At 48.4% G+C, this 25,400-nt stretch overlaps 9 protein-coding genes across 9 annotated transcripts; 3 read left to right on the top strand and 6 right to left on the bottom strand.

Moving 5' to 3' along the window:
- Nucleotides 1-2,025: 2,025 nt before the first annotated feature.
- Nucleotides 2,026-4,626, bottom strand: BDV27DRAFT_165029 (glycoside hydrolase family 78 protein; the record flags this gene model as incomplete). The annotated part of the gene is made up of 1 exon (XM_032073817.1): nt 2,026-4,626. One exon carries the CDS (start codon nt 4,624-4,626, stop codon nt 2,026-2,028), a length of 2,601 nt encoding a protein of 866 aa, XP_031933970.1.
- A 1,437-nt stretch (nt 4,627-6,063) lies between these two features.
- On the top strand, nt 6,064-8,019 carry BDV27DRAFT_151744 (glycosyl hydrolase family 43 protein; the record flags this gene model as incomplete). Its single annotated transcript, XM_032071407.1, has 11 exons — nt 6,064-6,129; nt 6,184-6,244; nt 6,308-6,399; nt 6,465-6,676; nt 6,740-6,827; nt 6,889-7,033; nt 7,096-7,101; nt 7,160-7,295; nt 7,349-7,439; nt 7,513-7,927; nt 7,985-8,019. The coding sequence occupies 11 exons, from the start codon at nt 6,064-6,066 to the stop codon at nt 8,017-8,019; spliced, it is 1,347 nt and encodes a 448-aa protein (XP_031933971.1).
- A 63-nt stretch (nt 8,020-8,082) lies between these two features.
- BDV27DRAFT_770 (putative alanine--tRNA ligase) lies at nt 8,083-9,319 on the bottom strand. The gene has a single exon (XM_032077544.1). The coding sequence runs from the start codon at nt 9,091-9,093 to the stop codon at nt 8,281-8,283; it is 813 nt and encodes a 270-aa protein (XP_031933972.1). The 5' UTR covers nt 9,094-9,319; the 3' UTR covers nt 8,083-8,280.
- A 1,220-nt stretch (nt 9,320-10,539) lies between these two features.
- BDV27DRAFT_165033 (amino acid permease/ SLC12A domain-containing protein) lies at nt 10,540-12,698 on the top strand. Its single transcript, XM_032073818.1, has 7 exons — nt 10,540-10,729; nt 10,864-11,063; nt 11,129-11,176; nt 11,233-11,366; nt 11,428-11,609; nt 11,658-12,356; nt 12,445-12,698. Exons 1-7 carry the CDS (start codon nt 10,574-10,576, stop codon nt 12,682-12,684), a joined length of 1,659 nt encoding a protein of 552 aa, XP_031933973.1. The 5' UTR covers nt 10,540-10,573; the 3' UTR covers nt 12,685-12,698.
- Nucleotides 12,699-12,943: 245 nt separating this feature from the next.
- Nucleotides 12,944-14,341, bottom strand: BDV27DRAFT_165035 (alpha-hydroxy acid oxidase; the record flags this gene model as incomplete). The annotated part of the gene is made up of 6 exons (XM_032073819.1): nt 12,944-13,019; nt 13,068-13,144; nt 13,195-13,523; nt 13,599-13,769; nt 13,816-14,156; nt 14,214-14,341. 6 exons carry the CDS (start codon nt 14,339-14,341, stop codon nt 12,944-12,946), a joined length of 1,122 nt encoding a protein of 373 aa, XP_031933974.1.
- Nucleotides 14,342-15,468: 1,127 nt separating this feature from the next.
- BDV27DRAFT_119145 (agmatine deiminase family protein) lies at nt 15,469-16,847 on the top strand. The gene has a single exon (XM_032064793.1). It carries the CDS (start codon nt 15,478-15,480, stop codon nt 16,618-16,620), a length of 1,143 nt encoding a protein of 380 aa, XP_031933975.1. The 5' UTR covers nt 15,469-15,477; the 3' UTR covers nt 16,621-16,847.
- A 224-nt stretch (nt 16,848-17,071) lies between these two features.
- Nucleotides 17,072-18,244, bottom strand: BDV27DRAFT_165036 (isocitrate lyase/PEP mutase family protein; the record flags this gene model as incomplete). The annotated part of the gene is made up of 3 exons (XM_032073820.1): nt 17,072-17,619; nt 17,686-17,741; nt 17,805-18,244. The coding sequence occupies 3 exons, from the start codon at nt 18,242-18,244 to the stop codon at nt 17,072-17,074; spliced, it is 1,044 nt and encodes a 347-aa protein (XP_031933976.1).
- A 343-nt stretch (nt 18,245-18,587) lies between these two features.
- BDV27DRAFT_165039 (Zn(II)2Cys6 transcription factor) lies at nt 18,588-21,137 on the bottom strand. Its single transcript, XM_032073821.1, has 3 exons — nt 20,472-21,137; nt 19,511-20,400; nt 18,588-19,456 (listed from the first exon to the last, which is right to left on the bottom strand). The coding sequence occupies exons 1-3, from the start codon at nt 21,131-21,133 to the stop codon at nt 18,687-18,689; spliced, it is 2,322 nt and encodes a 773-aa protein (XP_031933977.1). The 5' UTR covers nt 21,134-21,137; the 3' UTR covers nt 18,588-18,686.
- Nucleotides 21,138-21,821: 684 nt separating this feature from the next.
- On the bottom strand, nt 21,822-23,939 carry BDV27DRAFT_789 (uncharacterized protein). Its single transcript, XM_032077598.1, has 3 exons — nt 23,460-23,939; nt 23,344-23,400; nt 21,822-23,275 (listed from the first exon to the last, which is right to left on the bottom strand). The coding sequence occupies exons 1-3, from the start codon at nt 23,844-23,846 to the stop codon at nt 21,977-21,979; spliced, it is 1,743 nt and encodes a 580-aa protein (XP_031933978.1). The 5' UTR covers nt 23,847-23,939; the 3' UTR covers nt 21,822-21,976.
- Nucleotides 23,940-25,400: the final 1,461 nt, after the last annotated feature.

Genomic DNA, 25,400 nt, shown 5'->3' on the forward strand with positions numbered 1-25,400 from the left:
CCTTACTAAAAGATCAGGGAACTTCGTCTGAGGGGTGCACCATTGGCGGTTTGATGATTTTGGAAGAGGGTGCCGTTCGTGACCACATGGGCCGGGCGTTGCATGAAGCAGTCACACTCGCTCGCTTTATGGAGACAACAGAGCATGTCAATGATACTAGACATTGGGCCTTGCCCACGACAAGTGGATTGATATACCGGTTAATTCATTGCAGTTATTACATAGAACCTATTTATCATTAGACGTAATATCATAAACGTTCGGGACGATTCTGACTTGTTATACGAAGGAAATCTTAATACTTAGTATCATGAGGCTTTACATCACAGACAAAACAAAATTTCATGAGCCAACTAGAATAAAGAAACAAAACACAGAAGTAGCACCCTTGCTACTGCTAACTTGAGAGCCACCAACTACTATTCGATTATCATCCCACAATCAGAACGTCCGGCCGTTATCTTACCGTCTCAATCTACCTAACCACGGCTTTCTTGTTGCCAGATGGCTCGCCAATGCGGGCTGCATATCGTGTAAACAACGCCAGTGAATATTTGCCTGCGGCCAGGAACTGATACAGTTTGGATATATGGACCACAACGCTTTGAATCATACCATCGAAATGAGCCAAGATAATTGTTCAATGTCGCTCCCCCTTAACAGCAAACATAATCACCTATAAAGAAAGGCTGTCAGAAAGGTAAGCACTAGACACAGCATATGACTCGAGCCCTGACATACGGGGACTACTAGATGCTTCCTGAACACATCATTATTCATATCAGTGCACGTAGTGCGAATCACAATCAGGAACCCTTCTCGTAGCAGCTGCTCAGGGGCTCCAATGAGTGCTGTAAATGCTCTACCCCCATTTGACCCCAGTGACGGCATGTCTCCGTGTTATACGTTTCAAACTAGTCACCTCCATCATACAGATTGGTGTACTTGGTATTGCGGCGATCATGGACCTCTCTTGGCTCTGGGTCCTTTGGTAACTGCCTAACTGAGCTTCTGTCCATGGCCGGAAGAAAGAGGTAGAGTTATGGCTTTCTTGATTGAAAAGCCGGAGGTCCATTGCTAGTGTTGCAAGAGTGCTCTCTGGGATAGTCGACATTGGCAAAGGATTTAGGGAATTATAGAGCTGGTGCAGGGCTACCACGATCTGCTGTCGTTACGTTTCTCTCTCGTCTCCGAGGGCCAGAGCAGAAGCCGCCGTGAGAGGCAAGGCATTGGCTATAAACTGTAGGCATTTCTGTTGGAACTGTAACGTAGGTAAAAAAAGAATAAAGCAAAGCCGCAAGAAAGAAAGAAACAAGGAAAGGTCCCCCGGGCCAACTTTCGTCTCCTGCAGACAGATCCTCGACCTGGTTTGGGGTGCCAATAAGTGAGGTAAATCGTCACATTGGTGGACGCATCAAGTCTTATCTCGACTTCAGTCCACAGTCCAACCAGTTCATACTGCTCTGTTCAGATCTGGAACTCACTAGGTAGACTGCAACGCGGATAAAGTCTTCGTTACAGAGGAGCTGTTTCTGACTTATATTACTGTCATATCCCAGTAGAAGATAGTTCTGTATGGTATTCTATCTCCACCTAGCTTCTTCATAAAGGCCCACCAGTCAAGGTATACGGATTGTGGGAAGTCACTATGGGACAATCACTGTAGTACCATTCAATCCAAAACTATTAAGTGATTGCACATGTTGTCACATTCACAGGAATCTTGCTTCCCAAATGTACAGGGTAGCCGGCTAGTCAAGCGTCCGGGTCGGGGGTAATGGAATTTGCGCCTCGGCTCTCTTGCGAAGTGTGCGCGAGATGTTACCGTGGGATTCAGACGTCGCCCCTGGCTAATTAAATGTAGATATACGTGGTGAATCGGGATGCAGATTGTGAAGGTCAATTACAATGTAAACTTTCATTATCTGAACCATAATATTGACAGGCCCCCAGGTGGAAAAGCCAGTGCAAATGCAGATGACGCGGATGTTGTCGTCAATCGTTCATGTCCTAATACCAATAGTATTACTTCCTCGACGCATTGAATTTATATTGCCCCGATCCAACTTCCTTCGTCACATTCCCGTATGGCAATATAATGACAGCATTTGTGTTGGGTGGAACAGTGACCTCCAAGTCGAAAATATCCCCATTGAGCTCCCACTTGGAACTGACCTCTCCATATGGACTGATAAAACGAGAGTTGGCACTAGTAATGTTGCCGCCAGGGACAGGTGCGATTTTAATCTTTTTCCAACCAGGCTCGGCAGGAGCAAGGCCACCAATAACTTGGTGAATCCAATCTGCAACGGAGCCAAAGGCATAGTGGTTGAAACTTGTCATTTCTCCAGAATTCACACTGCCATTCTGCAAGAGGCTATCCCAGCGCTCCCACGTCGTAGTTCCATTCTGAACCACTTGATATAACCAGGACGGAACCTTTGTTTGTAGCAGCATGCGGTAGAAGTCATCTGTGGCGCCAATATCGGCCAACGCGAAACCCAGGGGTGGAGTGCCCGCGAAGCCTGTGCCAACAAGGTAGTTATTGTCGGCAATTAGACTGCGCAAAGTATCACCGGCAGCAGATCGCTCCTCATCAGATGTAAAAAGGCCGAAGTGCAATCCCAAGGCATATGCTGTTTGAGTCCGGTTTGCCATTTCACCATCCGTTAGCCATGCCTTGCGGAATTGATCGACCAAGCCGGCGTGCTGTTCGCTGTACTTTTGCGCCAGGTCGCTGTGCCCAAGGGCAGTGGATATATTGGTAAGGAGCTCGGTCATTCGAACCAAGTAGGCGTCGGCAACAAGGTGCGAGGCGGTGGTCGCATCACCTGGGTTGTCTGGTGGTGACTTCGGGTCCAACCAATCTCCGAACTGAAAGCTGTCTCGATCCCAAAGACCAGTGTCCTCACGTGGAATTCCCGTATCGATCCAGCTCTGGGCCTGTGAGTACTGCTCTTCGAGCATGCCCAGGTCACCGTATGCCTGATAATGGTTGTATGGCCCAGCAACTACAACATCGCCCCATACTGCCGCAGCTCCCTGCTCCGAGCCTGCGTTCGGCGGGACAATTGGAACATATGGTGGTACGATCATTGTCCCGTTTTCCTGCATCTCGGACCAAACGTCGCGGTGCCAGCTTCGCCAAAAGCCAGCTGTATTATAGAGATAATCAGCAGTGGGCCCAAAGGCATGTGCATCGCCAGTCCAACCCAACCGCTCGTCACGCTGAGGGCAATCCGTCGGGATAGAAATGAAATTGCCTCTCATTGACCATAGGACATTTTGGTGGAATTTGTTGAGCAGTGCGTGGGAGCATTCGAACCAGCCTGTACGTTCCATATCACTATGAAGAACAACTGCTGTGATAGAATTTCTGTCCAGTGGTGTCGATGCCTCCGGCCAGCCGTCTACCTGTGCATACCGAAACCCGTGGGTAGTGAACCGTGGCTCCCAGGTCTGGGTACCATCACCGTTCAGGATGAACGAGTCGGTCGCTTTAGCTAAACGCAGTGGGCGAAGGGCAAGCTCACCGTTTTCGAGTACTTCGGCATGATGAAAAGTGATATTTGTACCTCTCGGCCCCGACACTGAAACCCTAAGCCTACCAGCTACATTCTGGCCAAAATCGATTAGAGTCTTGTTTGATGGGGACTTGAAGATCCTTTGAGCTTTGACCTCCTCGACCCTCCGGACTGGCGGGCCGTCAGGGGGGGTTAGCCTCCCTTTCAGCGTGGGTAATTTCTTGACTGCCAGCCAATTGGTACCGTTGAACGAACCCGACGACCATCCGGCAATGTTAGCTTCAAGCCGTGAATCGTATGTCTCCCCGTTATAGATCTCAGAAGACACGGTGGGTCCGGTGTTTGCCTGCCAAGATGCATCGGTCGGGATCTCGAGTTTGGATCCATCTTCCAGCGTAACGACAAGCAATGAGAGAAGGCCAATTGTGTCTCCATAGTTATTCCTATACTTTCCACCGAAACTAAGGATGCCAGAGAACCAGCCCTCTGCGACGGTAGCACCGATTCCGTTGTCGCCTTGCTTGATAAGATCAGTCACGTCATAAGTATCGTAGACATGTCGATTATTGTATGATTGCCACCCAGGTGCCATAACACGGTCGCCTACTCTTTGCCCGTTGATCTCCGCCTCGTAGACTCCTAGGGCGGTGATATACAGTCGGGCGGATTTGATTTCTTGGTCCACAGCAAAGGACTTTCTAAAGTATATTGGACGCTTAGGTCCATTCACCTCGGTCTCGCGGTCAGCAGCAATGGGGATTGCACTACCCCAGTCCGTCTCGTTCAATAACCCTGGCTCAACTGCCACCCAGTCGGACCATGGCGTAGATGATTGACCCTGATTTCCATGGGCCCGAGCTCGGACTCTAGCCTCCTCGGCTGTCTCCAGAGCAGTATCTGGCCATGGGACGAGAATGGAATCGGACGAGTTGATAGAGTAAACTTGCGGTACGCCGTTGCGTAGTATCTCGATATCATAACCTGCTTGTGTCCAGTTGGGTGCAACACCCTCGAACCGCCAGGATATACGAGGTTTGGACTCGGCAATTCCCAAGGGTTCGCGGTGGTGCTCGAACGATAGCTGCGATATCGAGACCGCCATCCTTAAAAACAAAAAGTAAAAAAGTGGGTTCAGGTCAGTGTCCACATAGACATTTTTCGTGCCTGAAGAATACGAGGTGGGTATTATGATAACTGACGAGATCGGTGTTCAAATACCCCACAGAAGACATCTAGAAAGGCACAACATCTTCTCTCGCACGCTTGGTATTGACCCGAGCGCCGAAGGTCTCGGTCATGTAGCTACCGCGAATATCTAGCCCTGATTGCCTGGGGTACCCTCCAGGAATTTCCTCGATCGACGATGAGCCAATTGCTATTCAACAACGATTCATCATGTTCTTCATTCTAGTCCCAGTTGAGGACTCACTCCCAGGATATGACGGAATTTGCCGGCATCCCTGCATGGATAATGTGGGGTATCAGTGACACAGACTCAATAATCCTGCGGGGAATCTGGGGAACAAAAGATATTGACTGCCGATCGTTGGGTTTTCCGAGCAGAGAGTCGTTTATTACGGTCCGACTAGTCTTGGCCTTCGGAGTGCATTGCGCCGAGGGTAGGCTGCCGCATAAAGGATCATGTCGATCTATCAGACTTTCCTAGTAGAGCGTCTGCTTGAACCAGGAAGAGCAGGAAAGAACAGGATAAGGGAATGGAGGATGAGGAGGTCCGGCGTATAACAGTCAGTATTGTGGTTTGGTTTACTTCTCAGTGTCTTTAGAATTCGTCCTAATATGAATTATACCATGCGATACTTCAACAGTGCACAATACTCTCTCAGATTCGCGCTAGGCTTGCAACGTGTTTAATAAGACAAAACCAGAAAGCGGAGGCATTAGTCACCTTGTGTCTGACATGTTGTGGTATATATCGTTAACTGTTACCTGTTTTAGAATTTGATGTGTTCTAACCTGCAATAGTCCTATACAAACCTAAGTATTATCTAATGTCTGGGAGAAAGCTGGACAAGAAAGACAGGAGGAAGTCAGACCTACCGAGCTTCGTGGAGGCCTTTGGAACTGTACGTTCCCTTTTAGTCGGACAGCTTTGATTGCGATAAGGCAAGAAAGAAAAGAAAGCTTTGTATAAAGGCACCATGAACGCTGCTTGCGTCATCTAAGACACAGGCTGGCAACATGCAATACGGAATCCCTTTCTTATAGCGTGCAGGCTGCGGTTATATTGAAGTTACCATGGCCGAGCATCGGCAAAATTGACGGAGTCTGCTCCGTACCCGAGTCGGAAGGATTTAGAGCTTGTCGGGTAATTCTGATATTCAGGTTTATCTTTCGGGTGAACCGTCATGCATCAGTCAGGCCATGTAGGATAGATCGCAGCACAACCCCTCAGTCTCGTCTCCACTTTTGTCTTACCTGTGTATATCCTGCTTAAATACTGCCTCGAAGGGAATCGCCAAGCAGAGTCCATCTGCTTCTCCTTATCAGAGGATACACGCATACAGACATCATCAAAACTATGATTCTCGGCTTCATGATAGCTGGCCTAAGTCAGGCGGCTATAGCTGCGGCATCCCTACAGATTGTGAGTATCTATTTGCAGCCGGATTCGTATAGTTGTATACTAAATTCAACTCAGGTCCCTGGTGCTACGTGGACCGCGACTGGCATCAACCAGCATGTCCAGGCTCACGGCGGGGGTAAAGCACATACACATTGTTTGACTATTTTCAGGTACTGATTTGTACACTACCGGGCGCCAGGTATTATCGAGGTCGATTCGACGTACTACTGGATCGGCGAGAACAAGCTTGATGGAAGCTCCTTCCAGTCTGTCAATTGCTATTCGAGCAAAGTAAGTCCCAACTGAAAAGGCATTGTCAAAGCAGTCGACTTTGCATCTAATCCTTCCCACGGCAGAACTTGGTAGAGTGGACGTTTGTTGGAGAGCTCCTTTCCCGTCAGAGCAGTGGAGACCTCGGCCCCGATCGCATCGTTGAGCGACCGAAGGTGATCTACAATGACGCCACATCGAAGTACGTTTTATGGATGCACATCGATAGCAGTGACTACAGCGAGGCAAAAACCGGTGTTGCGACGTCTTCCAGTGTTTGCGGCACGTATGAATATTTGTAGGTATCCCTTTCCACGACGCGCAATGTCCCTGGTTCTTGGACTGATGCATGTGTATTCAGAGGTTCATTCCAGCCTCTCAGCCATCAATCTCGAGATATGGGTCTTTACAAGGACGACGACGGCACGGGATATCTTTTGACTGAGGATGTGAGTGACGAATCGAATCCACGCAGAATTGCAAACGTATATATAACTCAACCCTTCTTAGCGCCCTAATGGCCTGAGAATCAACAAGCTAACCAATGATTTCACCAATGTCACCGAAACAACTCATCTTTTTCCAGAACACGTGGAAGCCCCAGCTTTATACAAGCAGGACGGAGTGTACTTTATATTTGGATCTCAATTGACAGGTCTTTCTTCCATTCCCCTTATTCGTCGCAAAGCTCCTATTGTTGACTAACGGATTATATAGGATGGTGTATGTTTTCCTATGTGGCTCAGCTACAAATAGCCAGACGGACTAACTATTTGACCAGCTAACAACGACAATAAATATGTAACTGCAACTAGTCTCAATGGGCCCTGGACCAACTGGACCGACTTCGCGCCAAGTGGAACCAACACGTTCGAGTCCCAAACCACTTTCATCCTGGGAGTCGGCGATTCTGTAATGTAAGAGCATTCTACCAAATGTACCATAAGGCTTCGATCTCTAATATCCTCAGGTACATGGGCGATCGCTGGGATTCTTCGAACCTCATGAGATCTACCTATATTTGGCTTCCCTTGACAATTGAAGGCACCACCGCGACTCTGGTATGAAAGCATCCACTGCTCCGATAGCCTTCAGATATACCGTACAATTCTAACAATGTCTATATTTACACAGCACAACGAATCCGCCTGGGTTCTACCACTTGACGGAACCTGGTCCTCCGCCGGTGATAGCGCCAGCTTCGAAGCCGAGTCATCCGACAACACCCTTTCTAACGGTGCCAAGATTATTTCCTGCAGCGGCTGCTCTGGCGGGAAGTCTGTTGGCTACATCGGTGGCACGGACGACGGAACAGTGGAAATCAGCAACGTGGCCAGCGAGGCGTCAACCGATACCACTATCCGTGTCCGGTATGCGAACGGAAATAACTCCCAGCGCTACGCAAATGTCACTGTGAATGGCCAATCTCATGTACTTGCATTTCTTCCCTCTGGAAGTGGGAATACGCCTTTCACGTCGACCCTCCATTCTACACTAGAGAAGGGAGATGCAAACACCATCACCTTCAGTGCGTATGAGGAAGGATGGGGTAAGTTGTTTTCCTCTTTCTGCGTCCATGAATAACTAACTAAATGGAAATTATTAGGTCCCGATATTGATCAATTGGTTATTTCGGAGTAGGAACCTTTGTAGAGAAGGTAATGGACTTGAAAGAGTAATTTGGTTATAGGGTGGTACATCCTGCTGGTGTCCAACGAACGCTTGAATATATTTGTTGGCGTATGAGCATGTGATCGCACCGTACCCTACATTCTAGCGATAGTTTTTGTCCATATTCTAGCTTATTACAATTCCTTCCTAAACTTAGAAAATTGTCTATATGCCGAACGCTCATTGGGAGAGAGAACCGGAAAACAGAGAATTCGACGGCAGGAGGCATAATCATTTCACGGCGTAACTAACACGAGACTTCCCCGACTTCCTAGAGATCTTCGTAACGCTAGTCGGTCCACACAAATCGGTAGTATCGACATGCGTTCCTCCACAGGGATAAACCTCCGTGCCGACAATGTTAACCACGCGGAATTTCTCTCCCGGCATGAGGCTACGGTCGGGAATCAATCTTTCCAGACCCTTTTCCCGAAACATGGCTTCATCCCACCACTCAACTTGAACCTGGCGCTTGTCGGCGATATAATCATCTACCCGTTTCTGAATCGGCTCCTTCCACTTCCCTTCGATTAGACCTTGAAATTCACAGGAGGCCGAGCCCGGAAAATGAGACGCCTTTAATTCATCAAAGCCCTCAACCTCTTTTTCCAGAAGATGTCTCACAGCTGCACCAAGGACATGACCCGCAGTATGAAGCCGCGAATGTAGCAGACGCTTCTCAGCGTCGACTTCCTGTTGGACGGTCTCGCCCTGCGAAAAGATAGGCGACGAACTGTCCCCAAATTGGCCGAGGTGCAGGACCTGGCCTTGTCCGGTCGCATCCATGCGAACGGCTGTCACCGTAAACGTGGTTCCTGCGGACCCTGTCATTGTGCCCACGTCGGAGGGCTGGCCGCCTCCTTGAGGATGGAAGACGGTCCGTTCTGTGACGACGACATGGTCATCATCCTTTCCCGCGGGGAAAAGCTGACGGTTGGGATCTTCTAGTTCGTTGAAGCGATATACTGTTGTCACGGGTGTGTCGAGGGTGAGAAGATTCCAGTCGTGCTGGTAAGCGAGGAAGGTCCGGCTAGACGCGGCCATTGTAATTTTGCGTGCGGAAGAATGTAGCCAAGAGTGTTACAACCTGGGTTGCGGGGTTGACTGGAGTCTCGAGGTTTTGGGCGCGGATTTCGTGGATTGGCCGACGCGGGGAAGGAGATCTTACCCGATTAATGCAACCGGGAGAGGAACTTTGTCCAACTCTACCAACTCTACCTTTATGGAGCCTAGAGATAAATGTGGGTGGTTCAATTGGACTTGATGGAGGGAGACTATGGACGGGGAGGGAAGGAGGTTGCGACCTCTGTGGGCCCATCCGTCGCCAAGCCGAAGAAATACAGCAAAAAAACCAGTTAATTACCAGGGGCCAGATGATCAACGAAGTACAACCGGTAGGTAACCGGCCCGGTGAGCATCATGAGTACGATTGTGGAACTCACGCGGGGTAAAACGAAAGAATCAGGTCTCTTCAACGTCAAGGTTCGCTGTGAACATGCTAGATAAGCGTGGAGGCGCGATTAAGCTTATGATGGCATTATGGCCTGAGCGTGATGAGCTTGTCTAAAACATGTAGAAAGTGAATAAAACCATTCACAGCCTGTTTGTCTGCCTCCTGCTATAGATTACCCGAAGAAAACCTATACTCCGTATATACCCGTCTAATATTGTACACCGGTAACCTCATATGGCAGGGCTCTGGGCCTATAAAGACAGCTATGTGAACTACTATATGCCTGAATAGGTTATTGGTAACGTGATGGCTTAGCCCTAGCCTTCGAAAACAGTGGAGAAAACAGAGATGCAAGACGCGGGGTTGCAAATGGCTTGTTCTCTGTGCCGAGTGCGGCCGGAACCCTCCGTAAATTACAGTAAGAATGCTAGAAACCAGGTACGTATACGAGCGTGCTAACCCGCAATCGACTTCTGACTTGTCGCCCTGACCATGTCTACAGTAGTTAGTGCATGTATTACACCGATAAAATTGAGAAATGTAGTCGAAGACCCATGTTGTCTTAGAGCAAAGGAAATGACCAGCTTTGCTTTACAGAAAAAGACATTCAGCCAGGTGAATTTGGCGGTTACCATACTGGTTGCGGGAGAGATATCGCGGGAAACTGAGCGGAGTATGTGGGGGAGCAAAAATTAGACAACAGATCAAATTTACGGTCAGAAGCTCGTATAGCTCTTCCCCGGATCTTCTAGTTGTGGGTGTGATAGTGGGCTTTCTCTTTAGGTAACCTAGGCGATGTGGGGACGAAATAGGTTGGGTTATATTTGCACATGAAGTAGATATTGGGTAATGATGAGAGCGCCTGATAAGAGAGCCCAGGATCTGCGTCAAGTCGTGTTCTATTACCATCCAATCCAGTGACATCTTAACTTATCCATATCTCCACATCCATCCGTATGTATATTTGAACATAGCCCACCTCCTAGTCAATGTATTCTACTTTAGCTGCCCTTAACGCTTCACATTACTCTCCCTCTCACAATTGTACATAGCTGTGAAGCATAGGGTGTTATGATGGCTAGCTCTGAACAAGAGGCCAAAGAAGGCAATGACGCTAAGAATGCACTGTCGAACAACCCGGACGCCTCTGCTGGGGACGTTGAGGAGGCAAATGGCAATAACCTAAAGAGGGCCCTCGAAGGCCGGCACATACAGATGATCGCTATTGTGAGTCAATATCATCCGCATCGGAAGTTTTCTGTAATCGATGAAAATATCGATACCTATAACAAGAATCCAATCTATTGGTTGGGGTTCGTGCGCAATCGTCCAAGCCTACTAATCATGAACCGTCTCTCTAGGGTGGTGCAATTGGTGCAGGTCTTTTTGTGGGCTCTGGTGAAGCGCTTGCAAATGGTGGCCCTGCTTCCGTCCTGATAGGGTATCTTGTCGTTGGAGTTCTACTGCTGTGCACAATTATGTCGCTCGGGGAACTAGCCATCATGTATCCGATTAATGGAGCTTTTTACCAATACAGCGCTAGGTTCATAGATCCTTGCTGGTTAGTCCTAGGCTCATACCCCATCCACATGTCTGTGTCATTGCTAACAGGCCCCGCTTATATAGGGGTTTTGCGGTCGGCTGGGCGTATTCTCTCGGCTGGATGGTCACTTTGTAGGCATTACCACATCAAGATTCTTAGTTTCCAGGACTGACCCATTCAAATACAGACCTTTTGAAATCACTGCAGCCAGTTTAACGATCGAGTACTGGAATTCGAGTCTGAATCCCGCAATCTTCGTTAGTATCTTCCTAATAGTGCTGGTCATAATTCAAGTGTTTGGAGTACGCGGTTACGGCGAGGGTCAGTCATGCTCAAGCTCCCCTTAAACAAAGAAACACGCAAACTCACAGTGTGTCTGCAGTGGAGTTTGTTCTTTCTATAATCAAGGTAATAGCCTGTATAGGGCTGATCATTCTGGGGATTATCATCAACACCGGTGGCGTCCCTGGCAGTCCTCAAGGATATATTGGTGGACGGTATTGGAGTGATCCGGGCGCCTTTGCAAACGGGTTTAAAGGTTTCTGCGCGGTATTCGTGAATGCGGTAAGCAGGAAAACTTCCAGTGATATCTTCGTACTGACCGTTCGCAAGGCAGTAGCTTTCAGTGGCACGGAATTGGTCGGTCTGGCGGCAGCAGAGACAAAGCAACCCCAAAAATCCCTTCCCACGGCCACAAAGCAAGTCCTGTGGCGCGTGACAATATTCTACATTGTGAATCTCCTCATCGTCGGTCTCAACGTTCCATACAATAGTCCCCAGTTGCTCGGTTCGGATGACGCAGCCAGTTCCGCTGGAGTCAACACAAACGCCAGTCCATTCGTCCTCGCGATCCAGGATGCTGGTATCCACGTCCTGCCATCAATTATCAACGCAGTTGTCTTAATTGCTAGTCTGAGTGTCGCGAATTCGTCTACATTCGCCTCAACAAGAACCCTACAAGCGCTAGCAGCCGATGGAGGTGCCCCATCATTTTTCGCCTATATTGACAAGGCCGGTCGACCACTAGCTCCAATCGCTCTCCAGGTGCTCTTCGGCTTCCTGGCATACCTCCAGTTTGCATCATCCGGGCTTGATGTATTCAATTGGCTACTTTCTATTGCTGGTGTCTCAACCGTAATGATGAACCTGAGCATCAACATCGCCCACCTCCGGTTTCGTCTGGCCCTAAAGGCCCAGAATCGCAGTACAGATGAGATTCCGTGGAAGTCCTCCATGGGTATAGTGGGGAGCTCCATCGGTGCCTTTCTTTCTGCTATATCGCTTGTGGCAATGTTCTATTCTGCGCTATACGTGAGTTGCACCCCCTCCAGAATCAAGCGCTCTGTTCACCGTTCCTCGTATCCTGGAGAAAAGGAAATGCTAATGTTTCCATCACTAGGCACCGGGTGGGGACCCTCCTACCGCGTACAATTTCTTCCAGCAATATCTCGCTGGATTCATGGGCCTCTTTCTGATGATTTTCTGGAAGCTGTGGAATCGGCAATGGTGGGTTGGAGTCCCGCTCCGCCAGATTGATCTAGACTCTGGTAGACGGTACATGGAAATCGAGCAGCTTACTCCAGATGAAGCGGGAGAAACCCTTCCCTGGTGGAAGAGAGCAAAAGAGGCAATATGCTAAGGGACGGTGTCAAGGTAAATATTTCACGACTTATGTTCTATGATCGTGTGAGCGAAGCAGGAGCCGCCCATCGGAGAGCACCACGTTAGGTGAAATAGCGGTTGGGTTGGTACGGGATCAAGCTCATTTTGATACTACCATTCCATATATTTCGATGACTAGACCATAGATAGTGTCTAACCAGACAGTGTATAGTGCTGCACGTAAAATAAGCAAAATTAAGTAGTTTCACGATCTCTATCACACGTTCAATACGTAACTAGAGCTTGCAGATGATCCCGGAAGAGTCGACAGTGGCTAGATGACTTCGAGTAATATCTTTAATACTTTTGCAACTATTCCAAGTATCAGCATCTGACCCTGAGAATCGATAGATCACTTACCCAGCGAGGGCCATCGTCACTTTTAATTCCGTCAAAAGAATCTTGATCGCGAGCTCTACGCCCTCTTTGCCATTATACTGCATAGATTGTTAGCCATAATACACCGGTTACCGGACGTCCAACATACCGCCAATCCCCACAGAGGAACACGACCGACAAAGCAATGTTGCGCGCCAAGGGCTAGGGCCTTGAAGATGTCTGATCCTCGCCGAATGCCTCCATCGATTGCAATCGGAATTCTCCCTTTCGCAATCGGCGCGCATTCACGGAGAACATCAAGTGTGGCAGGGACGCCATCCAACTGACGGCCGCCGTGATTTGAGATGATAATACCGTCGACCCCGTGCTCGATAGCTAGAATGACATCCTCCGGGGTGTAGATACCTTTGGCCCAGATCTTCATGTTGGTGATTGAGCGGAGCCACGGTATCGCCTTGCACCATGTAATCTCGGTGTCTTACATATTGTTAGGTCTGTCTGCCGAGGTGCTGGAGTGTAAAGGCTAAGGTAATAAACGGAAGGTAATCATACCGTATTCAATATCCGGGAATTCCTCTCCCATCCCGAAGGGCTTCGAAGGGTCCGGTGAGAGATTAGGGTATGCCATCCCCTTAGGGAGTGCGAAGTTATTTCGATGCTCATTATATCTGATCCCCAAAACTGAGCAGTCTACCGTGAGGAACACCGCCTTGTACCCGACAGCTAGGATGAATTAGCCTACTGTTGAGTCGTGTAATGGAGACGGTACCTTCGGCGCGTCTAATCATTTGGACCGCGATGCTGCGATCTTTGGGGATCGCCAGCTGAATTGCATAAGGATTGTGACCAGTACCTTGCGCAGCAACATCCTCTAGTGGCGTAGAAGCATATGAGGAGAGAGCCATGCCGATGCCCATATTCGCCACAGCGTGTGATGTTGCAATCTCTCCATCGGGATGAGCCAGCTTATGCATTGCAGTTGGAGAGAAACCCAGGGGAAATGTGACCTTGGATCCAAAGAGCTCCGCGGAAGTATCTAACTCATGGATCTTTACAAGAACACGGGGACGAATCTTGTAGCGGTCAAAGGCAGTCATATTCTCGCGCAGACTGAGTGGTTTGTTACTTTTACGTATTGTCGAAGTATCTAATTCGTTGAAAGCCTACCTAATCATGTCCGTGGCTCCATCATTGTAATACTCGCGGTATACCTTGGGTAGCTTCTTGCTTGCCTCGCGTTGAAGATCAACGATTGACAAAACATTTTTATCGTAAATAGGAGGGCGGATACTCATTGTTGGTTTGTGCAAATGGCAAGTGTATAATAGGTTAAGAGGAGATTAGCATCGGTTTGCGACATAGATTATATACTAATTTCTGCTACATGTGTTGTAGTACACTTAAAGTCGAGGACCAGAAAGACAGCACATAGTGTTTGGCGTGAAGGGAAGGACAGCCCGTATGTCGACCTACCATACATGCATGACAATGATATCTTTGCCATTGTCATTTAGACTTACCAATGCTAGTTTGAGGCTACTCTTATCTTGCATAAGCTGGAACCCGAACGAAGTTGCCTACGAAATATTAAGCCCAGACTAAAAGAACAATTCCAGTTTGGCTAGCGATAACCATGCTTACTTTAGTTATCTGGACGGAGGCAAGACTCTCCGACGGACTCGAATAATTGGTCGAGCCATACCAAGCCGACCCACATTCATACACCAAGGCTTCCTTCTTGAAGGGCAACTTCCTCGGTTCTCGATACATTCAACTGGTGACAATGGACATTATATTTGAATTGTTAACTTGGACCTCTTTTTACTGCATACACAAGCATAGTGTGCCCTGTGCACCTATAACCCTTGTTGTTGTCGGGGAGCTAGGATCATCTCGGTTATAATCCTATACTAAGATCCAGCCTAGGATTTCGGATCGACCCAAACGACATTTGTTCTCGTATGGTTAGACAGCAAAGGTTTCCATATAGAATATCAAACAATACTACGTGGGTAGCTATGGCGAAGAGAATGGATATAAAGTGACCTCATTAACTCCTCTTCAATTGCGTATGTAAATTGCAAATTTAACACGAGGGATGAACTTTCTGTTACGTGATATATTTTCCAAAGGGAAAGAGATAGCGAGCAAATTTAGGCACCCTCAATACTCGATCCATGCGAACAAATATTTAAGAAACATATATTAAGCTTGCTGTCATGGATAAAAAGTATGAAAAATAATTAATAAAGAATAAGCTTCCATAATAATGCTAGAAGCCTGAACCGTGTATCCTTTTGCCAGTCAAAGTTGGACTTTACTTGGATTCACGTGCCGTACGGAAGACACGGGTTCTGTCGCACCCTAATCGCCCCACAATTTATCAAGACGTCAATCAATCGAATACACATGCTTCAAAGACTTTGAGACCATGGCCAACCTGCTGCGCAGATACGTTGCACCCGCGGAAACCGCTCGTCATGTCGCGACGATCCTGGGGTTTCCCTCCAAGGTTTCAATTGCTGCCAACTACTATGAGGACGCCTGCAAGGAGATCGCGAGTCTAGCCTCTGCGATCTCTGCCTTTGAGCCAGTGCGCCTGTACACGCGCCCAGAAGATGTCCCGAAAGCACGAGCTCTGGTCTGCAAAAGTATTGCCAATTTTAACGGCACAGATTCAAACATCAGCATCATTCCGTTCAGTACAAACCATTTGTGGGTCCGCGACACCGGTCCCGTCTATGTTTATGGGACTGGAGCGCATGCTAAGGATCGCTTTGCTGTCAACTTCCGGTTCAGTGAATGGGGTAAGAAAGATGATATCGACGACCATTACCGAGCTACAGATGGACTGGATTGGCCTGTTATGGGACCCGAGCAAATCAAAGAGAATGCAATTTTCGCTCGACAAGTCATCGCCAACGATGTTTCTCCAGCTCCAGTCGCTGAGGTTGAGTCCAAAGTGTGCTTAGAGGGGGGTGCATTAGTTCTAGATGGTGATGGCACGCTCCTCGCGACGGAGAGCAGCATTCTGAACGAGAACCGCAACCCGGGTCTTTCTCGTGCTGATATCGAAGAGGAGCTGCAACGTCTGTTGGGCGTTGAGAAGATTATTTGGTTCCCTGGCAAGCGAGATCTCGATGTCACAGATGTCCACGCCGATGCCGAGCTTAACTTTGTTCGACCGGGTGTGGTGGTGCTCTCCAGGCCGCACCCCAGTGTACCGAAGCCTTGGCAAGATGTGCACAACGAGATCCGAGATATTTTGGATCGGGAAGTCGATGCAAGGGGGCGTCGCTTTGAGGTACATATCGTGGAGGAGCCGGATCCCACTGTATTTGGAGATTTATCCTATCCTGATCCGGCAACGAATTATGTCAACTTCTACTTTGTCAATGGTGGCCTCATCCTCCCTCAATTTGGAGATGCCGTCCGAGATTCAGAGGCTGTTTCGACCTTGCAAAGACTGTGCCCTGAATATAAAGTCACACCGGTACCTGTTCGTGCCCTCCCGTTGGCTGGCGGTGTTATACACTGCTCGACCCAGCCTGTTGTTGCGGTCAGCGAGAATTGAAAAAAATTCTTAATGCGACGCTGACCTTTCCAAAGAAAGAGTACCTATATTGCTCATCTGCCCTTATTGAATTGTAATATGGGCATAACATGACTATCTCTGCTCCATCGCCGTTATTTATTAATCAAGTGCTTTCCTGGGCCAGGGAGGAAAAACCAAAAGTCCTCCAGACCGCTTAAGGCTCAGAGACAGACTCCATTTTCCAAATGCTTAGGCATAAGGTCAAGTATATAGGCACTGGTTGAATCAATAATAGGGGTTTTAATCCATCGAACGTTAAGGATCAATAATGATCCGTTTCTAGCCAACTAGGCTTGTATGACTTCCTTAAATTATTGTTTCCTTAACCACACGTGTGGTAATGATACCTTATCCAACGGGTACTATAGTATGCAAGCATTATTATATCATTTGCCAATCACTCAAATACTCCTAGAACTTAACTCATGAATCATGCCCACTGGTATCCATTACTCCCAGTCGTCGACCCATCATACTGATACTTCTCCTCCATCTCGTAATATCTATTGAATCCGACGCCTTCACAAACCTCTTCGTATGACAAAACCGTAGGCGGTCTCCCCACCATGAATGACCCCTTGATAGCCTCCAGTGTCTCCCGGATACTCTTCAATTTAGCTGCCACCAGTGTCCAGGGATACGCAACGGCAGAGTATCCCAGTTCGGCCAAGTCTTTAGCCGACAGGTTTTCCGTCTTTCCGCCTTCGATGATATTCGCAAACACAGGGAAGTCGAGGTCCTTTCGTAGACGCAACATTGTTTCACGGTCGGGGAGGGCTTCTACGAAGACGCAATCCACACCAATCTTGATAGCTTCCCGAGCTCTTTCCAGGGCTTCATCGTAGCCGTGGATGAGGCTATCGGTTCGCGCCATGATCCAGATATCGAGGCCTTCATTACGGGCATCGACGGCTGCGCGCCAGCGGGCGTAGGCTTCGCTTCGGGAGACGACGGCTTTACCTTTTGTATGGCCGCAACCTGTAAATTGTTAGCTTCATCGTCCTTTCAGACAGAGACGTTATTATAACTGGGTGGTGAGCTCACGTTTTGGCCACGTTTGGTCTTCAATCATAATTCCCGCTGCACCAGCTCGTGCAAACCTGTTACAATCCATTAGCACCCGATCATACAAGTAAATAAAATTATAAAAGACAGGTACTTACCCCTCAACCGTCCTTCTTACATTCATAGGTCCTCCATATCCCGTATCACCATCCACAAGGACAGGCACGTTAGTCGCCCTCACGACCTCTTGAACTTTGGCCGCCACTTCCTGGAAGGCAATGTACCCGGTATCCGGGAGTGCAAAGGCCGATGCCATTGCATATCCGGCAAGGAATACGATAGGAAAACCCGCTTCTTCGCACAACTTGGAGCTCAAAGCGTCATAGCTGCAAACATGGGCGACGATTTTGCTCGGATCATTGTGGGCTTCGAGAACCATGCTGCGGAGGCGGGAGGCTTGGAGGGAAGGAATCTTGCCCCGGCTGTTTGGAATGGTGACTGGTATGTCTTGTGTCTTGCCATTGGTGTTTGTTTGTACTGGTGTACTGGAATCGAAGTGAAAAGGGTAGGGGTTTGTGTTGACGGTTGATTTTGACATTGTTGGGGATTTCCGTTTGGTCTTGTTTGTTGTGGTTTCGTGTTCAATTGTATGTGTTGGGTAGGTTGGTAGACGTGAGAGAACTGGTATGTATCTTTACTGCACGACTGAGAAAAATGATTCAAAGATGTACACCATTTAAATGCACATGTACAGGAAAACTGATGACTCCGATCTCGGAGCTCACGACACCAAAGCAGCATTCTATCCCAAGCTAAAGCAATCACATCGTGATGTTGTGGAAAAGCAGGTTGTTCTTCCCGAACTGTTCAGGTGCCGGTTCGGATAAACGCGGTATATGAGCGATGCCGAAGGGGAGCTACAACCGGTACTATCCGGGAGGGAAATGCTCATTCGCGACACAATCTCGCTTGGACAAGATGGGACTGTATGGAATAACTACATCATTCTTGTGGCTACATTTGCTACAATATAAGGTGTCTCATTCACCTCCAACCTGTGGCAAATTCAACAAGAAATCCAACGAATCCAGCTCCAATCCTATAGAGACGCCCTCACCGTTGAAATTGAACGGCGCAATATTCGGGTCAAACGGCTGGGCCCACCATGAGTTCATCTCCGGTGTAACAAAGGCATCTGTGGACTGTTGGTCTGGGTAATTGCTGAATGCACTGTGCATATGAGGTTGTCCTTGCGGCTGTGCCATGGTTAAGGGCTCTGGTGTTTGTACGTTATAGCGATGGTGATCTGGGTTGATAGTCGTGACACGCTCCGAGATAAAGTTTGCGCGAAACCGATCGACGTGCTTTTCTATTAGCCTGGCGTATCGCAGTGAGAAGTCCATGTCATCTGTACCGGACGAGCGCAAAGCAAGGATACATCGATCTAGCGTACGGAGAGAGGCTTGTAGATCTGTATGATGCGCCCCAAGGCTTATAGCCTTCAGGAGATAGACTGATGAAGAGGTGATACACACAAGCGTGCGTAGTGGTGCGTATCGTAGCATGCTGTTGGCTGCCATATCAGTGGCAATTTCTAGAACTCTACTACTGCTTTGAATAACATCACGAATGAAATCTTGATCATGGGGCAGAAGACATGTATCGAGAGATTCGCGGCTAGTATCGCCGATCCAGCTAACCCCCCTTGCAACAGCCCTCTCAACCACCGCCTGAATGGCGAGGGCACTGGTATACGCTTTGAGGTGATGGTACTCGATTAATAATAATGGCCTAAGGTCTTTTGGTGTATCTAACTCAGCATTCATTAATATCTACACCGAACCCATGATGAAGAATGACATACCAGTTGAGTTATTAAATTCATCATGCCATTTAGCCAAAGACGGCGCAAAATGTTGCAATAGAGTACTGTAGTGACCAGATGATAGCTGCTGTTTCACATGGGGAATTGACTGGAAGAACAAGGCCGATGCTGTTTTCATGAGACGAGTCAATTCGGTCCATGATTTCATGTATCCTTCCCATTGCCTATGCATAGGCTCCGTTATATTGCCTTGCGATGCCTCTGGGATGAAGAGGATGTTGTCGGGAATAGGAGAGGGACAGCCCATTCTAACCGCCATTTGAGTGACATAAGTGTAGAGCAGCTTCCGAGCGCGATACAGTCTGACTGTCTGGGGGCTAGCCAAAGGGGGTGTATTGGAGTAACCATCGGCGAATACACCCAGTTCGTAACCCAGAGTCACTCCTGCACCAAGCAACATCCACGACATGCGCTCCGATCGCTTTGCTGGCTCAAACACATCCTCACGCCATCTAACAAGTGGGACATCCTCACTCGTCTGAAGTCGATTCCGGCGGTCGTATGCCGGTGAGATCAGCTCACCATCCCAGCCCTCTGTCTCGGGCGGGAAGTGAACGGACCTTGGATTCCAGTCCGAAATCAAGATAAGGCTTTCAATTGAGCCCACAATCCTGGTTTTGGCGGTCGAGTACTTTTCCTGTCCAAACATAATACGGCGAATCAGGAGTTCACAGTACTGCCATAACCGGTGGTGAATAAAATGGCTCCGAGAGATTCCACCGGCCCCTGGTAAAACGAAATATCGCGAAGCTATCATTAACATAGTGCAGCAAAGCATAGGTTCTTCAACTATCAGCTGTTCATGGTTCTTATAATCACAGTATGCCACTGTAGGGACCGGCGAAAGAGGTGCCAAATATTTGTAAAATCTGTGCCCGTCAGTTCATCACTTTCCATGTCTAAAATGCCTTAAGGCACACATTGCAGCGAACGGGCATACAAGTCTAGGTAAGTCACGGCTTCTTGTGCGGTAAACCATCCTTGCCGTACAAATCGACACCTATCCCACAGGTCGAGAACATCTTCGCTGGGATGCGACAAACCGGATACTGAAAGTAGCCCACTTGCAGAGACAACCGTTTGGGTCTTGTCTCTGGTGGTGCCTCCCTGGTCCCCTGCCGGGGAGGATGGCGATTCACCTACATCGGGGCGGGCAGCATCGAACAGCACATCCAACGCATCGCTGGGTCGCGCCAAAATTGTCGACATTACCCTACCAGAAAGGGATGGATTATCATGAGCGTCAGACTCAGGTAGATGGTGTGGGTCCGGTTCGGATACGGCTGTCGATATCACCCTTGGTGTTCTATCTGCATCCCCATGCCCAGTGTCCGATGGTCGCTCCTGGATGTTCTGTCTATGCAAGCCTTCTGTCGCATGACCTTGTGCCAGTGACCATCTTGGGGTCTGTCGGTGTTTCCCCACTTTTCTACTCGCCTCAAACACACATTCACGGTGTTCCCTTTCGCATTTGGCACACGGTGGTTCGTCACCAAGGAGACATCGGACCTTGCGAGCGCGGCAACTCACGCACGCCACATAACCGCGTTTATACGTCTTACCGCGATTAACAGGTGGTTTCTTCTGGCTGCTGGGAGGCATGTTGACCACCATTTCATATCAGTTCGGGTGACAAAGATGCACGGAGTGGCAAGCGCCACGGATATAAGCGGCATCGATGTGGGGTTGTTGTGCAGCCAACCATTTGGCCCATACATATACCCACTAGCGATGTGGCAGGCCATAGCTTCATTGAGAATTCTACTGGGTAGTTAAAATCTCTGGTAGCTTACTAATATTAGTGTCAATTAACTATGTCATGGCGATTGTCTCATAGTCTCTTTGCACAATATCTACCCCTCAAATATTGCTCAAGTCATCTGTATAAACTCAAGTTCATTCTTACCTGACATTTAACAATAACTATGTCAAACACTCTACGACGCCTGGAACAGGCCCCAGCTACGCGCCTTTCGAAACATCTTGCATCGCCCGTAGCTTTGTTGCTTAGACTCCCTGCCACCAGTGCGTAGAAAAGATTTGTCGCTATACAGAATGTGTGGTGTCGCGCAAACCTATCGCCGACTTGTTCCATCAAGGAAATTCTTAGTTGCTTCTGATGTCTGACTGGACATGGGTAGAGGTGTGAGAGAAAGGTACTATTGTAGTAACGCTCCTGGCTGGGACATCACCCTACAGTAACTGGTAGGCCTTTCTTTGTTGCATACAGGTTGATTTCAGCTGCATTAACCTCGTACCGATTACTATTCGCAGACATCATTATCGTGTAGTTCAGTCCTTATAAGCAGTCATAAACATTGTTACTTAATCACTATGAGCAAACTAATGTTGCGAGGAGCGATGGTTGAACATCTTCTCGTGTAACACCATATAACCCCTCCACATTATCGTATTTCTGCGTTCCGATATAGCATGTACGATGCCTCATGCCTGTCCTTCGAGCGGAAGGCTGCCTGAAAAGAGGGCTTTGAAGTAGTCATCCATCCAATTGAAATCATTGACAGGACCATCGCTCACGGTGGGATCCTCAGCGGCGTCATCTTGACCGTCATTACTAGAGCTTTCATCCTTGTTGCCTAAGCCAGGGATAGTGGGCAGCTTTGAAGCTATATCTTTGGCCGTCTCCATCGCGATATCCATGAGCTTCTGCCACTCACTTTCATCCTCTGACCTTGCTGTGTCTTTGAGGGCTTGTTCGGCCAATCTGAAGCTCATGTCGGGGCCGACCTCATCCAGAGTCACTTTGTCAGGAACGACCTCTGCGTCGACCTGGTCTTCGAGGCGGTGATCATCCTCTTTGACGTCACCACCTCCAACGGCCTCCTTATCAGCCTCCAGTATGACAATTTCGTCCTCCGGTCTCCCGGGATCCAGGGCCTGGGTAAGTCCATCCACAGATTCGCCCTCCAAGGCTTTCAGTTCGTTAATAATAAGAGCCTCTGTATCCAGATCCCCCGGGTTGCTACCAGGATCCGCAACCAACGCAGCTACCCTCGTGCCACTGGCATGAGGACCAGAAAGAAATTTAGGACCAAGAGCAGTCTGCTCCCACCCTTCCGGTAGATATTCCCGAGTCTCCTTAGCGCTATCTTTGATGGCCTCCAGGAGCTTCAGCTGCAGATCCACTCCAGGACAGAGGTTCCTCCAGGTATCCACAAACGAGTCCGGATCAGCAATAGCCGTCCAGATCAACGGGAACGCAATAGCTGCGATAGGCCCAATGCCAGGAATAAAGCCGACAGCGATGGTCAAAGAGTTTTTCAAGAAGTTCTCCAACCAGTCTTGCTTTTTTGGGGCAGGCTTCCATTGGATGCTCAGGCCAAAGTTCGCTCCGGCAACCTTGGCCCAATCAAAGTCTGTGCCGTCATCGAAGCTTCGCTCTAGCTTTGGACTTGCCACCAGACTACTTTCCACAATGATGATATTCTTAGAGGTGAAGGCATTCTGAGCACGTAGTTGGCGGGGCAGTGAGAGCAGATTCACCAGGCCGTTGATGTTGATTCCGACGGTCAGGTTGCCCCAATCCGGCAGACCGACTGTTTTCTTTAATGTAACCTTCTTCCAGTACTTTTTGACCTTGTTATTCTCACAAGTGTGATGAAACATACTGACTGCAGCGTTTGCTGCAGCAAAGTTGACATGCAGAAAGGTGCAGAGCTCCGGATGGTCCTCGGAAGCTTGGTGTGCTACTGGAATGTAGATGGCTCGGATATTGGTCAGGCGCTATTGAAATACAAAGCGAGTGGAACAGTCAGCATTGACAAGAGATAACTGGGAGTAGATGGACTGACATCAATGAAGACCCAGCCTTCCTGCCTTTTGGGCATCGGCATGATCATGAACCAGGACTACGAAGTAGCCGTTAGTCAATGATGGTCACTAGCTTACGTGACACGTGTGGGTTCACCTCCATAGCATCACCTTTCACCTGGGCCTGAAGTCGTTTGGCATTAGTGCAGAGATTATGCTGCATACGGCGCTGCTTTCCTTTACTGTAGTGTGAGCCATACACGAAGGGCAGCTGTGACCAATTCCCTATGTAGGGGCCATTTGTCTTGAGCATGACCGGCGGTGGCGTCCATGTACTCAGGTCATTTAGGTGGTATGTGGAACGCGGGTGGCTACGTCTTTGGCGTGCTGAATCTCCTGTATGAGATGGCACATTCCAGATGAACTCAAGGAGGAAATGGCCATAGAAATGATCCGCACGGTCGGCTTGGTAGAAGTTCTTGTTGCTGGAGTTCAAGGCGGAGCGCTTGAAGAAGCACTCTCCTTCAGGGTACGCCAGAGCCATGTTTCCGATTCAGGGGTTTGGGGGTTGCTGAAAATATGAAGATGAAATGGTAGGCTCGCTAGTGCTGTGCTAGAATGTCTTATTGAATTCGAGATTGAGCGCTTGGAGCGAAGGATTCTAGGGGTTGAAAGCCACCTTTATACTCACTCGGTTCGCATCTCTAGAAACCTTTGCTCGTTCAGTAGACGTCATTAACTCCTTTTCCTCCTGTTTCCATCGCGTATCGGATGTGCCGTATGGTACTATGTGATCCATGCAATATCTTCACCGACTATGATTTGTCAGTACAACGTCGAACTCCCAGGTATTTCCTAGAAGCAAACAGGATTTTGGCACATAGTTCCTGTAGTAGAATATCGCTGTGCAGATATTATCGCACCAATCACTCTTCATATTAGTACTACTGCATAGAGGTTCCCACCTACTGAGACGGATAATTGGCTGTCACTGTACACTACCCACGTTATCCTGGAAATATATACCAGGTTTAAATTAACTGCATTGCATGCTCTAAACTTATTAGGTTGCGAGAGGCAATATTGGGCTTCTATATGATACAGCTTCTCCGAGGTGTTTGCTACTATCACCACCGTCAAATATACTAGTCCCAAAAATTGGCGTTTCATACAGCACGCACAGAATATAAGATTTACCGTTATAAAGGTAAAGGAAACTATTTTGTGACTGGATTCCTTAATGCTAATGTCTTTTTAATCGTCTAGTTGACGAAAGTGAGTCCATGATACGTGGCAAAGCTATCCTTCAGCTGAACTGAAACATGCATATAACCCCTGCACCCTTATCACGGTGGAGCTTTAGACCCCGCCCAAAATCCGACTTGTCTTCGTCTCGCGGTCCATTGCGGGGTCATACAATAATCTATGTATGCCCCTCATTCTTGGCTTTATTGGATGGCGGTCGTAGTCATGCAATGATCTCTCGAAACGTAGATGCGGGGCCGACGTCCCCTAGGCAAATATTTCACCCCCCATACGCTCATTGCGGATAGGTCCACTAGCTATCCCATATGAAGAGGGTGGGATAAGTAAAAAGGTCACCTGGGCTGCATGAGTCAAGAGTGATATCCTAGCATCTTACTAGCAATAAGAGAAACGATTCATGGTACGACATTCTAATATCCAATGATGACACTCGATCGCGTCCTATACGGAAGAATGTGGTCACTGCGCAGATCCTCAATGGATCAATTGTTTGGTATTGCACTAGCAGTCGTGGCGTTCCTCTCGACGAGTTATGCATCAGGTGTTCGGCTCGGGGTGGATGAATTAGGAGGAACTGACCCAAAGTGCCATTGTATGAACAACCTAACGACCGATATGAGAAATAACTGATAGGTATTCTCTAGGTATCACAGTAATACGGATGACCCGGCAGTATGCATTGCATCTTAACCATTGCCAACAGATCTCCGTAACAAAACCATCTAGCTTTTAAGGTGTAGGCTAGAGTACGAAAAATGAACCGGCTCAAACCTAATCCCTTGCAGGTTCTTCATCCAGCGCTTTATTTCACCCCACCCCCATTCTCTCAGGG

This window comes from Aspergillus caelatus (assembly GCF_009193585.1).
Source record: "Aspergillus caelatus strain CBS 763.97 unplaced genomic scaffold BDV27scaffold_1, whole genome shotgun sequence".
In the NCBI taxonomy this organism is placed as follows: Eukaryota; Fungi; Ascomycota; class Eurotiomycetes; order Eurotiales; family Aspergillaceae; genus Aspergillus; species Aspergillus caelatus.